The 16,546-nt window shown below is 50.3% G+C and overlaps 1 protein-coding gene across 1 annotated transcript; it reads left to right on the forward strand.

Moving 5' to 3' along the window:
• The first annotated feature begins 993 nt into the window (after positions 1-993).
• EFNA1 (ephrin A1) lies at positions 994-13,138 on the forward strand. Its single transcript, XM_063146346.1, has 5 exons — positions 994-1,185; positions 8,524-8,819; positions 9,663-9,728; positions 10,455-10,505; positions 11,650-13,138. Exons 1-5 carry the CDS (start codon positions 1,085-1,087, stop codon positions 11,763-11,765), a joined length of 630 nt encoding a protein of 209 aa, XP_063002416.1. The 5' UTR covers positions 994-1,084; the 3' UTR covers positions 11,766-13,138.
• Positions 13,139-16,546: the final 3,408 nt, after the last annotated feature.

A 16,546-nucleotide genomic window follows, 5' to 3' on the forward strand; every position in this document is an offset into this window, starting at 1 on the left:
GGGTGCACATGCAAGCATGGCATTTCTTGCTACACGCATACCACTCAACCTGCAGGAGCATTAAAAAGCGACTGGTGTAATTTGTTTCTGGCTCCCGCCTCAACCGCCCAGAGATGTGAACCGCCCAGAGAGCTCCGGCTATTGGGCGGTATAGAAATGTAATAAATAAATAACACATAAATAAACTTGAGGTAGGTTGTTTGCGTGCACATGCGCATGAGTGCTCTCTGAGGTTTCAGGCCAGGCAGCAGCATTGCCTGCACTGGTCCAGCCTGAACCCTTCTCCGTGCAAAGCATTGATTGGGGGCTGTTCCCTTAGAAAGCATGCAAGACTCAAGTCCTCATGGTTTCCGAATCAAGGGCTGATTGGAATTAGAAGTTGACTTAAATATAGTTTAAAGCTTTTTGTATACCTTTAAATGAACAAAAACATCAACACCCTTGGATCCCTCTAACTCGGTGTTGCCCCCACCAGCCTCCACGCCGGATCTTCGGACTACAACTCCCATCATTCCAGAACCCGGCCGGGGCTGATGCAGACGTCCCCCTCTAAAACCTCGTGGAAGGCAACCGGCCTCAGCAGCCCTCGTCCTGGTTGGGCTAGGCCAACAACTCCCATCCTCCGCATGCGCCGGAGCAACAACTCCCATGCTCCCCAGCCGGAGGGCCCGCAGCCTTCCGCCTCCTGCGCCCCCGCTCCTCCCCCCGCCCCACGCGTGCAAGGCACCCGGCGCGGGGAGGAGGGGTTGCCTAGTGGTTGCAGCTGTCTGCCTCCGTGTGTATGTAAAGACTTCTCTGTTGTGTAGGAGCTGCGCCTGCCTGCCTGCCTCCCTCTCCTTGTCCTGCCCAACTAAGGGCGGGGGCCGCCTCCCGATACATATAGCTCCGCTTTGGGCAGGGTGCCCAGCTCGGGAAAGAGAGCGAAGGCGGAGCGAGAGCCCAGCCGAGAGCGAGAGCCGCGCACACACACATACACAGAGAGAGAGAGAGAGAAAGCGGACCGAAAGCTTGTACGCGCCGTCGAGGAGTCGCTGCCGACCCAAGCACCCCCCAACCCCCTTCCCAAACAGCCCCCCTCAACCCCATGGAGCTTCTGCTGTGGGCCCCGCTGGTGGGGCTGTGGTGCGGGCTGTGCGTGGCGTCTGGGGAGAGGCACACCGTTTTCTGGAACAGCACCAACTCCAAGTGAGTGACGGGGTGGGGTGGGGTGGGGTGGGGGGTGCGCTTGGAGGTAGAGGGGGGTGGTTAAGCGAACCAGCTCGCCCTGCCCGGGAGGGGGGGTACAGCCTGCGTTACAGAGAGGGAGACTCTCTCCCGTCGCCGCCCCCCAGGCCAGATTTGGGGTGGGGGCATCTGCCCCACTTTGGGGTATGGGGTGGGGATTTGGAAAAGTCGCCCCCCCCAGAAGGCTGTTAGTTAAGGGGTACAATGTACCCCTCCTCAAAATGATAGGGGGTTCAATGGGAGGCACCCTTCCTTACCCACCCACCACCCATGCATGCATATAGGGTGCCCAGTTTCACCCCACCTCTAACAATCCAGGAGCGCTGCTGTCCCACACTGAAGGGCTGCACTGTGGCAGAAGGCGCCCATGGGCCCGGGACTTGGAGTTTTCCGGGAGGTACCTTGAATCCGGAGCTTTTACCGGGAGAGTTTTGCTCTAAAACCTGGACACTTCTGAGAACATCCTGCACGGCCACGCACATAGACGCACACCGCCAGTGTGGAATCCAGGGGTGGGTGGGGGGTGCAGTGGGGTTCATTTTAGGACCTGGCTGTGCACTGTAAGGGGCAGGTGAACGCTTTTTACGCTTGAGGTGTGCTTACGGGCGTTATACCCCGTAAATGTGGAGTCACGTCTTTCACTGCACTCTGATGGGTTTTACTCTTCCAATGTTGTTAGGAGGGCTTTACTTCACTTACTTCGTAATGTGATAAGTTTGCTCGCTTGCTCATTCTCTCATGTAGGGTCTTTTGATATCCCCACGGCTTCCCCTGAATGGGAGAGAAATCAGATTTTGCGCTGTCGCCTTTGCCTGAGCTTTGGCGCACTCTCTGAACCTGATCCAGCCTTGGTCACACTCCTTACCACAGGCAAAGCAAGGTGGAGTGCTGGTTCTTTAAATCTGGCACGAACGCAAATCTCTGTATGTGTACGCAATCTGAAGCCTTTCCTCTCTCCCTGCATTTTTGCAAGGGACGGCGGGGCACAGATCTCCGGTGCCGGGACTGCAAGGCCCATCCCCCAGAACCACGTGCTATGAAATAGGGTCTCCTGTGAAGACTGGGTAGGCAGGTTTGTTTTGGAGAAAGACCGTCCCGTCTCCTCCCAGGGCCCTTGGCAGGAGGGAAGCCCAGCTTCCAGAGTCAGCATTTGTAAACATCCACACCGGAGGCCTTCGCTTGGCGCCTGGCCAGCCCCTGGGCGACGTGACAAGGGCCCTGGGCCCTGAGGCGGAGGACGGCTGGGCAGTGCCAGCTAAAGACGTCCCGTCCCATTCATAAGAACATTCCCTTTCTAGCCCTCTGCTTCTCTGCTAAGGTGGGCACTGGACTCATGTCGCGAGAGGGGAACCGTTCCCCTATCTTGTTCTTAGCCTGTTGCGCCAGGCGCCGGGTTTCCTGATGAGTTATGTAACGCCAGCCATAAATATAGTTTGTACGCGCAGCGCAAAAAAGAAAAAAGACAGGTTTCCTGCCCCAAGGAGCTTACAGATCTCTCCTGTTGACTGTCCGTGTGTGGGAGATGTGGGGCTTCAGGTTGTGTCACGGGAGGGCGTGACGGTGGCGGCCCGTGGCTGGCGTTCTATTTTTGTGAACTGCTCGGAGAGCTTCGGCTATTGGGCGGTATAAAAAATGCAATAAATAAATTTTGGTTTATGGTAATCTTCCCAAACCTGGCAGCCTTCCTATGAGTTGGACTACAAGGCCCATCACTCCCGGCCAGCATGGGCAGACACGATGGCAGTCTAACCCATCTGAAAGGCCTCAGGCTGGGGAGGACTAGTTTAGCTTCTCTTTGGCTAAAGTTCAGTTCAGTTGTTTTAAACCCTGTATAATGGCATGGCTTTGGTTTGAGGAGCACAAGGAGATGGATGCGTGCGAGGGGGTGCTCACCCCCCACCCACCCCACACACGCAAGTGTGCAAGCTGACCCGCATGTCCTGCCTCTTGGGGCTCATTAATCCCCACTTTTTCTCTCTGTGTTCTTACACCAGTGTACATAAAAACAAGCACAAATGCAGCCACAGGCCAGGTTGAAATTCAACAGGTGCTTTCCAGGATGCTGAGAGGGGTTGCCTGTTGGATGTCGGCAGGGCGGACTGTTAAAGGCTGCCTTGGCTGGGCTGGGGGCAATCTTTTCTCCCCCCACCCCCATCAAGCTGAGCTAGAGAGTTTCAGCCTTGGATCCGTCCCGGGGACCGAGGGGTTAACCTCGACAGAAGATTGTTTTCAAGCTGAGAAGCAAGGTGTGTGGCGGGGTGGGAGTGAGGGGGGCTGGGAGGAGGCAGGGGGGCCGCGGGGGAGAGCTGGTGGTGCCTTTGTTCATTCAGTTGTGTAAGAGAAGCCCAGGACATCTGTGTCCTGTTGTGGAAACCTCAAGGCCGAAGCCAGAGTTCCAGGTGGCCTTCCCCTCCCTCCTCCAGCCCGTGCCGTGCCCATCCCCCTAGCCTCTGGTCAGCCCCGAGTTCAGGATAGACAGGCCTGGCTCTGATATGGCTCTAAATGGATCACTTTGAGTCTTCGGATACCGGAGATGGCCTGAATCTGTCGTGGCTGGCATCCCCCCTGAACCTGGCAACATCCTGATGTTTTGGACTACGGACCCCAGCATCCCTGGCCTTTGGCCAAGCTGGCTGGGGCAGATGGGGGCTGAAGTCTGAAACATCGGGAGAGCTTGGGGAAAGATGTGCTGCTTTCACCTGTAATCATGGAGGCTATGATGGATAAATAGAGCCTCCATGGTCCTTAGCAGTTTAACTTTGAATACTGCAGTCAATGAGAGAGGGATGGGGCCCTCCTTGGAGGCATCTGGTTGTTTCCCGTGCAAAACAGGACACTGGATAAGATGGATCTTGGGTCTGATCCAACGGGGTTTTTCTCATGTTCTTAATCTCTTCTCAAATGGAACCTTCATGTTCAGGAGCAGTGTACCTCTGAGTACACTGGTGCTAAACCGCAGGCCCTGTTTTATTTTTTTGTTTGTTTATATTTATTTCTGAAATGTATAAACCACACTTCATCCACTAGGGATTGCAACAATGATGTACACAAAATGAAAAACAAACAGACCAATCTAATGTTTGGGTGGGGACCTACAGCTGCCCATGAAAAGAGCAAGCAAAGTAAAAACTCTTCAGCCAGCGAGCAGAGCGGACACAACACAATAGATTCAGTTGAAAAATCAATGAAATGACAAAATCTTAAATGCCTGGGCGAAAAGAAACATTTCAATTCGTCAACTTAGGTCGGCACCAGTCGTATTTCCTTTGTCGGGGTGCCACCACAGAGAAGACACCTTGCTGGGTGCTCTCCGGAGGTTTCTGGTTGGCTGCTGTCAGAAGCAGGGTACTGGGTTAGATGGGCTTTGGTTTGATGCCGCAGGGCACGTCTTATGCCTTCAGCCCTGACGTCATGGCGAGTTCACTGCAGCTGCAGAAATGGCAAGGGACCTGCACTCTGTATCTGCTCAGAGGTTCCCTCGCCTCTTCCTAACCATACTTTCCTGGCTGAGCTTTGGCACTGAAAACAGATGCGGGGGGGGGATTGGGTCATTGTGGGCCCCAGCAAAAAGCCAGCCTGGGGGAGCAACACAGTAGAAATGGGGAGGGGGGCTTTGCAATGACAAAAGGTGGGCTGGAACTAAAGCGAGACGTAAGAAGAGAAGGATCAGAGCTGTTTGTGTATGGAACAGCGTCTGTCCACTAGGTCCCCTCCCGCCTCCTGCAACAGGCGTCCTTTTTCGGGGTTTAAAGCTCTAGGGCGGAACAGGCGCGTTGGCACCGCTGTAACAGGCCAAAGTTCACGGGGCAACCTGGGTCTTGCAAGACCGCAGCCGGCCCAACGCGGAGGAGAGTGAAAGCACACGACGGCCAGCCAGCTCTTCCTTTCCCAGGGTCAGTTTCCTTGCTGGTCCTGGGCCTCTTCCTTCCCGCCAGGTGCTGGCGAGCGGCCAGGATAAGGCGCCAGGGCCACGCAGGGCAGGAAATCTTGCTCTCTCTTTTTTTTCGGACAAACATGTTGTTGAGATTTTTAGTCTGTGTGTGTGTTTTTCCTCCCCTTATTACCGCGTGTGGTTTTCCGCCAAAGACACGCTGGAGACGAGGCCGTCTTGGCTTGGACTCTCGGCCGTGCAGAAGCTGCCTCCGCCCCTTAAAAGATGGCCGTGCTGATGCCAATTTTCCTGGGACCCTCTGGGCCGCCGCAGGACAGGGGCGGGCGGGTCGTGTTTATGTGTGGCTTTTCCCCAGCGGGGCAGCGGCTCTAGTCAGGGAGAGTTCAGGCAGGAGGACACAGGAGCAGATGTGGCAGCCTCTGGCGAAACAGCTGTGCTCCGGGCCTCTCGCAGCCTCCCCTGACCCCTTCCAGATGTTTTTGGTGCCACAGCTTCCATCATCCCCAAGTGGGTGGGAATGATGGGCTGTCAGTCCAAAACATCTCAAGCGTGTTAGATTGGGGGAAGGCGGGTTTGTGTCGTTTCTTTCCTCAGACGGGGCCGGGTCGGTCCATCAAGGCTGAAGTCGCAGCACCTTTGAAGGATTTCTCGCAGCGGCTTCCATGGAATGGGGTTTCCCCCCCCCCGCCCCCAATTGTTTCCACCATGCCAGTTGTTCCAGAGCAGGGATGGGTGGGAGGAGCTAAGGATAATAGGGGAGGGGCTACACCACCAAGAATACCAGCGTCTTTTCTCTTTAAGCCCTCCAGTCAAGAGCTCCGCCTTAGGAGAGGCATTTTAACTTTTTTAGACTAGAGAAATGCAGGGGAAACACCAAATGATTGGCAGTTGGGGAAAGGAGGTGGAGTTAGGGGGAGGGGGCGTGGCTGTCTGTGGGATCAGGACTCCAGGGGGGCTGAATTTCTGCACCCCTCTTCCAGAAGTAGCTTCATTGGGATGAAAGGGCCCATGCACGGCCCATGCAGGAGCAAGCACAGCAACCGATGTGGGCTGCCCTCCCTGCAATATAAATGAAGCTTCAAAGCCCACCGGATCAGGACCTTTGGTCCTTGGGCGCCCTCTTTTCCTCCAGAGGTTCCTGATGGTTTTATTGTTGCTGTTTTAATGTGATTTCATGTTGCTTATTCTTAACATTTATATATCGCCTGATTTTTATCTAAAGCCACCCAGGCAGTGCAGAGCGGGGGGGGGGGATCTTTGCTGCACCCCAAAATGTGAGCTTGGGTGGGGTGGAGATTCTTGGCGTGAGGCCCATGGAATATCAAAAGGCAGCCGTTTGGGCCAAATCTGTATTCGCGTCAGGCCAATTCAAAGATCGCTGCATAAAACTGTGCAAGCTTTTGAGTTCTCCAGAGCTCTTCATCAGACAAGATGCTGCTGAAACCAGGGGGAGGGAATAATAATATGTTTGTTTGTTTGTTACCCGCCTCTGCCTCTGGATCAAGGCAGGGTACAACACAAATGCAAACACCACACAAATGCAAACACGCAAATGGAAGACCGACTGGTTGGTGTTGTTGGGAAATCTGCAGAGTTAGAGTCTTAAGATGATACAGTGGAGGAGGGCTTGCAGACATACATCTCAGGCTCTTTTGCCTTTTAAAATCTTTTTTACCCGTTGTATTGCTTTTCAGCGCAACCAGGTGATTGCGGACTGCCTCTGCCTCTCCAGGCGACCTTTGGTGAAGGGGTCAGGAACCTGGGTGGTGTGCTGCCCCGGGGCAAGGAAGGCGACCCTGGGTGGGGGTTTCAGCCTGAATTGCTGGTATCTCTTTTTCGGAGGCTGCAATAAGATGGCTTTACGGCCTCCTGCCAGGGAATTTGCCACCCTGCTCGGGTGGCCAAACCGGTTTGCAGGGAGGCGCTTGGGTCCCAAACCTTTCCCAGCTCAGGGAGGAGCAGATTCCCAGCTGGCTTGGTAAACCTTTAATAACCACTCTGGCTCAGCGCTGGGAATGTCAGCCAGCCGGAAACCTCTGCATGCCCCTTGTAGCACCCCGGATCCTGATTTCCCAGGGTCACCAATGCTTTTCCCGGAGCCCCAGATGTATTTCCCAGGGCCCCTGAGTGTCCATTAGTACCAATAGGAAAGTTTATCATTCTCACTTAATTGCCATGCAGGAGGGCAATGTTCAAGGGGGTTAGCAGCTGGGGAGGGTATGCATAGGAATGCTGGGAGTTGTAGTCCAAAACATCTGTAGAGCACCATATTGAAATGCGGCCCTAGAGATGTATGCTTTAGGATTGCGTCCTTTAGGAGCATTCAGGTGCAATCCTATGCATGTTTAGACAGGGAAAAAAGGCCTACGATTCCCAGCAGGCCCATAGCTGGCTGGTGCATGCTGGGAGTGGTAGGACTTTTTTCTGTCTATAGGGTTGTGCCCTTATCCCAGCTGTCTTTTCTATTGGATCCCTTATTCCCCTACCCCTCAATATACCAATTTGTAAGTCCTAACCCATATGGAAAGAACTTTTCAGCTTTTCCCATTTTTGGGGTGCCCATTGTATTTTATGTAAACGTTTCCCAATGTGGCGCCTTCTAAGTGTATTGGATGACAGTTCCCATAATCCCCAGCCAGCGTGGCGTTTGGGGAAGGCTGTTTTATGCTGTTTTTTGGCTGTAATGTAGCACCCATGAAGACAACCCATGGTTTCTTGGTGGATTTTGAACTGTGGGGCTTTCCATCAGGAATGCAGCTGAATTCCATTTTGGAAAAGCTCTCAATGGCCGCATACCTGTAGTGGGTTATGGTTTTGAGCTGTAATTGGAAACAATCTTGTCAATGATTTGCCCATATTTTGTTGCTTTTTGGGGGGGGGGGAATCTCCACGAGTGTAAAAAAACAAAGAAAGTGATAAATTTAGTGAACTGCTACTGTCAACATTTACCATCCCTTGCTTAATTTTGCTTATTTGTTTTCCTATTTTTATTTAAAATGCTTTCAGATGAAAGCGCCCCCAAGGCAGCGGAGAACAGCAGTAAAAATGCAAATTCACAATAACACAGCAACCTCATAACAGAAATCCTATGGATTTCCCAGGATGTCAAAGTACCGCTGGAAAGACATTTGCCGCTAATGTGATTATTCCCTTCTCTCCCTTTCCCCATCAGCAGAGCTGGCGTTTTGCGCTGGCTAAGAGACTGAGCTTTGAGAGCCCTGAGTTCAAAACTCAACCTTTTGCTGTTAGCTCGGTTTTAGCTTGCCCCGAGCTGCTATTCTTTCGGCCTCAGTCCTCCCATCTGCAGTACGGGGCAAGCGATGCCACCTTGCAGAATTGTTTGAAGTTTTGCGATCGCTCTGACACATCGTACGGATGCTAAACGCCGTTCCTTCCGTCTGGCTTAGGTTTCAGAAGGGGGATTATGCCGTGGAAGTGCGCTTGAATGACTACCTGGACATCATCTGCCCGCATTACGAGGAGGCCGGCGTCCCACTGCGCACCATGGAACGCTACACATTATACCTGGTGGAGCAAGAAGAATACGAGACCTGTAAACCGCAATCCAAGGAGCAGATCCGCTGGGAGTGCAACCGGCCGGACGCCCTACATGGCCCTGAGCGCTTCTCGGAGAAATTCCAACGCTTCACGCCCTTCACGCTGGGCAAGGAGTTTCGGGAAGGTCATAACTACTATTATATCTGTAAGTGTCCCTTGAACATCAGGCTGTCATTCATTGTATGTCTTTGTTGGCCCCAGTGGAGGCTGGTAGCTTCATACCGTGGAGAGCTCCTTTAGAGTTCTTGCTGGTTCCGACTGGAACCCAGAGCGGATTCATCACCCCGCTAACATCAGAGTCACCAGCCTCCCCCGCTCATCCCAATCATGTCTGGCTCTGAGAGGGTAGTTCACTATTTAAACCTGGGGTGTTGAACCCAAGCCTGCCAAATCAGGCCTGAGTGGCCCTCGAGCTGAAAGAAATACAACAGCCCTAGCTTAAGTCCATTTTACAGATGGGTAAAAAAAAGAAAGAAAGATTGTGAGAGAGGAGGTGACTGAGGCTGCACAACAAGACTATGGCAGAGGCTGGATCTGAACTCGGATCCCCACCTGTTTCTGGCCAGCATATAGCCCTGTTCATGAATAGTTACTTTCAATGAGCAACTGGTTATAGAACTCCTGGACTTTTCTAGCTTTAGTTAAGTTCAGAGTTTTAATTAGCGTAGATAGTTCTGTCATTCTGGAGAGTGGCTATTGCTGCATCTTGTGGCACTGAGTTCCGTCAGTGAACGGCATGTCACGTAACTCTATAACTGTAACACTAATTAAAATCAATGTAAAAGTTCACTGGACAGTTTCGTGCTATTGATCCACAGTTGTGTAGAAACTAGGAACTCCCCGCCCACAAACACCACGTCCCGCAAACTTTCTGGGTATTACATCATTCTCTCTCTCTCTCTCTCTCTCTCTCTCTCTCTCTCTCTCTCTCTCGTTCTATCGTTCTAACCAAATCTCTCTGCGTGTGTTTTCTTTCTCCCTTTGTTAGCAAAACCTATTCATCACCATGGAGACACTTGCCTCAAATTGAAGGTGATGGTGGCCGGGAAAAATGGTGAGTATTCTAGCTCTGGACCTCCTTATTTTCTCTCTCTCTCTCTTCCCCCAACCTGTTTAAGGAATTCCCTGTTTTAGTGCTCAGGGGAAAGTGATTTTTAAGGCTCTCCTGCAGATAAATACTTGTGGGAGGGATAGAGAACAGTTGCTTGAATGCATCCGTGGAGGGTTTGGCGTCTTTGCGTTTAGAGGTCAGTAGGCAAATGAAGATAATAGTGCATATCTGTAAACTGACCCCACTCATAGGGCCAAACTCTGAGATCCACAATCAAGTCTCTCGGAGTCTATATTGAAAGTCTAAAAAGAGCCACTGTGTGTGAGAGAGTGTGTGTGTTTGTATGTATGCAAGCGAGAGAGAGAGAGAGAGAGAGAGAGAAAATGAGTTAGGTCAGTGTAGTAGCACTACATGAGGGGATTAAACCCTTCCTCCATGCAATTTTTCAGATTGAAATACTCCCCCCCCTTCCCCCAGATCTGGAAAATAAGGCAGGTCCAATATGGAAATCTGTTACACATCTCAGCAACCCTTACGACATCCCTGTTAGGTAGACCAGTAGTAGTACATGTCCACGCCTGTGTATATGTGTGTGTATTCCAGGCTGAGAGAGAAGGGACTGCGTGCATGCGTAGTATTGAACCAGGGTTTGAGAGCCCAGGGGTGGGGTCAGGAGGGCAGAATGTTGTAGAGATCTGGCCTTCACCGCGCGTCTCCGTTCTCTTCTAGCTCGGACACTGCCCGGCCACAGCCCCACTCAGAAGGGGAGACTGCAGTCAGGTATGTCTGTGAGAGAGAGAGGGTGGGGAGAGCATGCTTTGGGGAGGGCAGAGAGACGGGGGCACTGTGCTTCTGTAGGCGGGTTGAACATGGAGCTTCATCTATTCTGTCCAGCCGCGTAGAGCCAGTGTGGTGTAGTAGCTAGAGTGTTGGACTGGGAGTCTGGAGATGTGGATTCTAGTCCCCATTCAGCCATGGAAACCCACTGGGTGACTTTGGGCCAGTCACGGACTCTCAGCCCAACCTACCTCGCAGGGTTGTTGTTGTGAGGATAAACATGGAGAGGAGGAGGATTATGTACACCGCCTTAGAGGGAAAAAGGCAGGATATAGATGCAATAATAAATAATTAAAGCAGTGGAGTCAGGGCTCCAAAGGGTGCCACACCGACACTTTTTTGATCAGCGAGGATGCTGAGGTCATTTGCCTTTCCCTTCTCCCCTTGGGGTTCCTGCCCCTCCTGCACTTAGTTGCCATCCTTGCAGTAGTGGGGGCATTGGGGGAGGGGAGGAATTTTCCGAGCAGCAATCTATTGTCCCTGATCTGATGCAAACTGACTTAGTCATCAATGAGCAGTTAAGACCCATGCACTCCACCAAAGACTTGATCCTGGTGGAGGTGCACACGGCCTGAGCTGGCCTGTTGATACGGATCAACAGCGCTGCGGTTTTGGACCTCCTTGGGGGCTGTGGCTAGAGGGACCGTTATGATGAGTGCTTGCACTTCCAAATTGACCCTTGATTCCATCTTGTGCTCTCCCTCGGTAACTAGTGCCTCTTCTTCTTCTTCTTCTTCTTCTTCTTCTTCTTATTATTATTATTATTATTATTATTTATTTATTTATTTATATAGCACCATCAATGTACATGGTGCTGTACAGAGTAAAACAGTAAATAGCAGGATCCTGCCGCATAGGCTTACAATCTAATAAATCATAGTAAAGCAATAAGGAGGGGAAGAGAATGTAAACAGGCACTGGGTAGGGTAAACAGGCACAGGGTAGGGTAAAACTAACAGTGTAAAGTCCAAACAACATCAAGTTTTAAAAGCTTTAGGAAAAAGAAAAGTTTTTAGCTGAGCTTTAAAAGCTGCGATTGAACTTCCATGACCTCACTCGCATGTGTGTGTGTTGTTGTTTTTTCTAGACGACCCTGATGCCCCGATGCTGCGTAGCATAGGGCAGAATTCAGCCCCCCGGCCCTGCAGCCCTTTCACCTTCCTCAGCCTCCTGTTGCCGCTGTTTATGGCCCGCGGACCCTGATGGAGTCTTCTCCCCATCTGAGCCGCGAGTGAGGGGGAGGGGGAGAACGTTGGCCCCGGGCAGGGCGGCGGAGATGCGACTCACGCGCCCGTCACTCTTCCCCCAAAAGCTCCGGACTGGTCGGTGTTAGCGGGCCGAGCACCGAGATCGAATCATCGGTAGCCCGTTGGCATCACAGGGACCACGGAGACGCGGAGCACTTTGGAATGACGTGGATGGTGTCCCAATTTGGCAGATAAGCCCCCCACGGACTAATGTGGACTAGGTGGGGGGTTTGTTCAACTCCCCGGCGAGGAACTGGACACGCTGGGTGGACCCGGATGGGCCACGGAGGCCATGGCGCTGAGCATCCTGCAGGCTGGAGATGCTTGGAATACAATGTGCCACGCTGGTGGAACTGACAGCCTCTTGGAGTGGCACGAGGCACTGCAACCACTGGCTACCTTGGACTGTGTACAGTGTGAATAATTTATCGGACAATAAACAGGCAGGGCCTGGATTTGGGGGGATGCCCCCCTCTTGTGTACCCCTTTCTGAATCCCTCTGCCCAGCTAAAGTACAGGGGATTGCTTCCTTAGACCCCAAAAAACAACTGGGAAGCCGGTTGGTTTCAAACCAGGCCTCGAAAGCTCAGAAGAAAGGCCATGTTGGATCAACCCAAAGATCTCTCTCGTCCAGTATCCTGCTTCCGATGGTGGTCAGCCAGATGCGGCTGGGAATCCACAGTGGCCATGCAGCATCTTGTTTTCAGCATCTTGTATTCAGAGGTAGACCATCTCTTCTCATGGAAGGTCCACTTAGCTGTGGAAAGCTAACAATAGGGATACACAACCTGGTGCCCTCCAGATGTTTTGGACTACAACTCCCATAACCTCTGACATTTGGCTGACTGGAGTTGATGGAAGTGGTAGTCCAAAACATCTGGAGGGCACTAAGTTCTTCCTCACTGGCTAACAGTAGCTTTTTCCGGACCTTCCGAAATCTTCGAGAGCTGCCAAGTCCGGAACCTCCCTGAGTTATCATAACCAGGCCTTTCCCTTTCGGTGCTGGGGTGTGCAGCTACTTAACCTGTCCTTTCAGGTATCATAGGAGGGGGCATCCATTTAGGAGAATTACAAAAGGCGATGCATTATTTCTTCATAAGGACAGAGAAGATATTATGTCACAAGGACAGAATGAATTGATGGCCAAAGGACCCCTGAACACAAAAAATTAAGGGGAGGAGAGGGAATAATCCTTAAAGCTTTATATTATTGGTTGTTGTTTTTTATACAGAATAAATAACTCAAAATGAATTTGCTGTGTTGCCCTCTTATGTCACGCTGCAGGAATTTATGCAGCCTTCTTAGAACCTGAGATGTAGGGGGCGGAGCCTGGGTGATAAAGGGAGGGACTTGGTTCATTGAGGGGGTGGAGCCTGGAAGATTTGGGCGGAGCCTCAAGGCCGAAAATGGTGGATTGAGTAAGAGCCCAGCAAAGACGTATGTGGACTCCTTCATTCCTTCTACCCTGACATTTTATTCCTCTTCTTAGAGACTCTGAGAAGGAGGTGAGTTGAAGCCAAACCCCGCTGATCTTTTAACATGTGTGGTGTAGTAGAAAATGTGTAATAAAAAACTTATTCATTTGTCTACATGCTGCAAATGCTGCTATTTGGTGTTTCTATAGGGTTTTAATTAATTTTTCAGAAAGCCTTTTAGCCTGGTTCTCTTCTCCTCCGTCTTGTAAGGTAGTACAGTGTGGTTTCCATTTTATAGGTGAAATTGGGAGCTTAGCTGGAATTAACAGGTTTGAATCACCAGTGCCTTTGTTTCGCTTGGTCTGCTGGATTGCACCAGCAAGGGTGTGTATGCATCTGCCACAATTCCGTGGAAGCTTAAAAGAGCATAGCAAAATGCTGACAGAATCCGGCTTTTAGGAAATCTCTGGCTTCTTTTTAAACAGAGCCAATCAAGGCTCTAGTCCTTAAAGACTGCACAGATGGATGGTCTTGAAAACAGGTGTGGATAATGCATGATTAAAAACTCAACAGCCAGAGGAATGACTGAACCAAAAGTTCCAGAGGTTAAGATTCTTCTTTTTTCTCCTACAAAAGAGCAGAACAACTGTGTAACTGTGACCAGATTTAAAAGAGGGCAGGGCACCTGCAGCTTTAACTGTGGCGATGAAGAGGAACTTTCACCAGGTTCTTCATATATACAAATGACACCTGCTGAAATTCCCTTGTCTGTACAACTGTTAAAGAGACAGGAGCCCGGTCCTCCTTTTCATATGGTTGCCCTACGTAAGCTATACAGGTCTACTAGGAAGTAAGCCTCTTTGCGTTCAATGGGACTTACTTCCTGGTAAATCTGTATAGGACTGCAGCCTAGATGATGCGAAACAGTGTTGCAAAATAAAAGATTAAAACTTAGGCAATGTTTACAATTTTGTCCCCTTTGGCTCAGAATTTTTGTTAGCTGGATTGCAGGATTATTTATTTTTTAGTACAAATCATATTGCTTTGTGTGTGTATGTGTGTGTGTGTATTTTAAATACAGTGCCTCACTTTTGTCACCGTAACTAACAAGAAGGTTTGACACAGTAATTGACAAGAAGGCAGTTCTCTGCCCCAAGGAGTTTACAATTTAAGACTTGCCACAACAGAGCCAGCAGGGAGGGTGGAGAAGAATGGAGGTGGGCATTAAAAACCACAATTCACTTAAAAGTTCTTATTTCCAATGTTGTATGCTGCCGTTCCCCCCCACCCCGCCCGTAACAAAAGTTTTGGGGGCAGTTTACAGGAAACAAACAAACTACTGGAACCCAAAAGGGAACAATCAAACCATACAACCTAAGCTTAGTTTCAGTGGGAAGCTAGGACTAAGGATTTGTTCTCAGGGCTTTACAGAAAACGTGGGTTTCAGAGGAGGGATTTGAAGAGAGAAAGAAACGGCGTCACAGAGGTGTTGGGGGAAGGATTGTGGCGCACTGGTTGTCTGCCATGTACTGTTTGGAGAAATCTCAGCAAAACATACAAAGTCTCTTTAATTGGTTTGTTGATGCTGACGGTTCCCAGGGATGATGCGCCGGTGTGGTCTTATCGGACGAGGACTAGTCATGGGAGCAATTTGTCTGGTTGTACGGACATGTTTTGCTGCTGCGGTATGTTCGGAGACGGGGAAAGTGACCCAGCCAGACGCGCCGTGTTACTCAGCACAACCACAGCGGCTGCTTTTGTGGTCTGTGTCAAAAGCTGGGTTTGGGGTCATGGCTTTCTTCTGGTGGTGTTTCTTTTATTTGCTTGGAATAGGTCTTTTCCTGTCTCTCCACAGTGCCAGAGTGCATTTCGTGGGCCGAAACAGATGTGAGGTGGGTGATCTAGGATTGGAAGTTGTGGCATGTTGTTTTTAATTGCTTTAAAGCGATCTGGGAGAAGGGGGTCGTGATTTTGATTGCTGCTGGGGTGAAAGGGTGTTGAAAAGGCATGGTGTGGAGGCTTAGCAGCCCCTCAAAATCAAATTCCTCCCCTCACATATCTGCTTGAAGTGGGAGGATGCGAACAGTGAGCGATCTGACGAAGTTCGGCCTAGTGAGGCCTGTTCAGCAGTGACCTATCTGGGGACCACATGTGCTTGGTCACAGAGCTCCCTGTAGACCCGGAAGGGAATTAGGGGATGCAGTAACATCTCCAGCGGCTGGCAGGGCAGTATGGGATTGGTCGGGACTGATTATAAATACCGAAAACCTGATAGATACATTTCTATTTTATTTGTAAATGTTTGAGTTGCCTTTCAGCTCCTAAATTAACACCTCAAAATAGTTCAAAACTTTAAAAACAATTAAAGTACGCACACACACACACACATACACACTGTTCAAAACTTTTTATTTGTTTGGGAAACGTTTTAGTCTACCTTATAGGACAAAGTTCTCCCTTGGCAGCTCCTTACGAAAGAAGAACAATAAACATCACCATTCCTATAATGTTGCGTATAATATCAACACACATTTACAACAACGTCTAGCGCACGCTCTCTCCCTTTGAAGAATGCCGCAATGGGATTGTAAGCGTTGAGGTCAGATGGAAATGCAACACGCACCCACCAAAGTAAAGAGACTCTATGGCAATTCAGTTTAAGCTTAAATCTGTGCGAAGTAAACACTGTAAACGTTTATGACCCCAGTGATTGCTGCAACTCGAAACGTGGTTGACCATACCAAGTAAACTGGGAAAGGGTGGGGAGAGAATGGTGAAAAGGAAGTGAGATTATTCTTCTAGTTCACATGATACACCCTCAAATTCTCCCCTTTCTTTAACTCCTATGTTTTGGCAATGCCCCGGAGTTGCCCCTTTTGGGGAGGAGGTTATAATAAGGATAAACTTGGTATTGAAACAATCTATAATATGGAACAATGTGCAAGCCCTCCTAAATTACCTAACAGCTTCTTGGAAGTTAACACATGGTCAGCGCAGATGGATCTTCAGAGCCCTTATGACAGACTTAAGCCATAGCTAGACCTAAGGTTTATCCCTGGATCGTCCAGGGGTCAAACCTGTTCATCTAGGTGACACACAGGGGATCCAGTGCTCAGGCAGGGGCGAACCCTGGATGATCCCAGGGTAAACCTTAGGTCTAGCTGTGGCCCCATACTATCACATTGAAAGGACAAATCTACACCTCCCATCATGCAATGGATTGAGGACCTAACCACTTTATCAACTTTTGAATGGGTGTCATATAGACGTAACTTGCAAGTGGGTAAATACACGGATATTTGGTCGGCTTTTCTTGAAACCT

Source organism: Elgaria multicarinata, chromosome 21 (assembly GCF_023053635.1).
Source record: "Elgaria multicarinata webbii isolate HBS135686 ecotype San Diego chromosome 21, rElgMul1.1.pri, whole genome shotgun sequence".
NCBI lineage: Eukaryota > Metazoa > Chordata > Lepidosauria > Squamata > Anguidae > Elgaria > Elgaria multicarinata.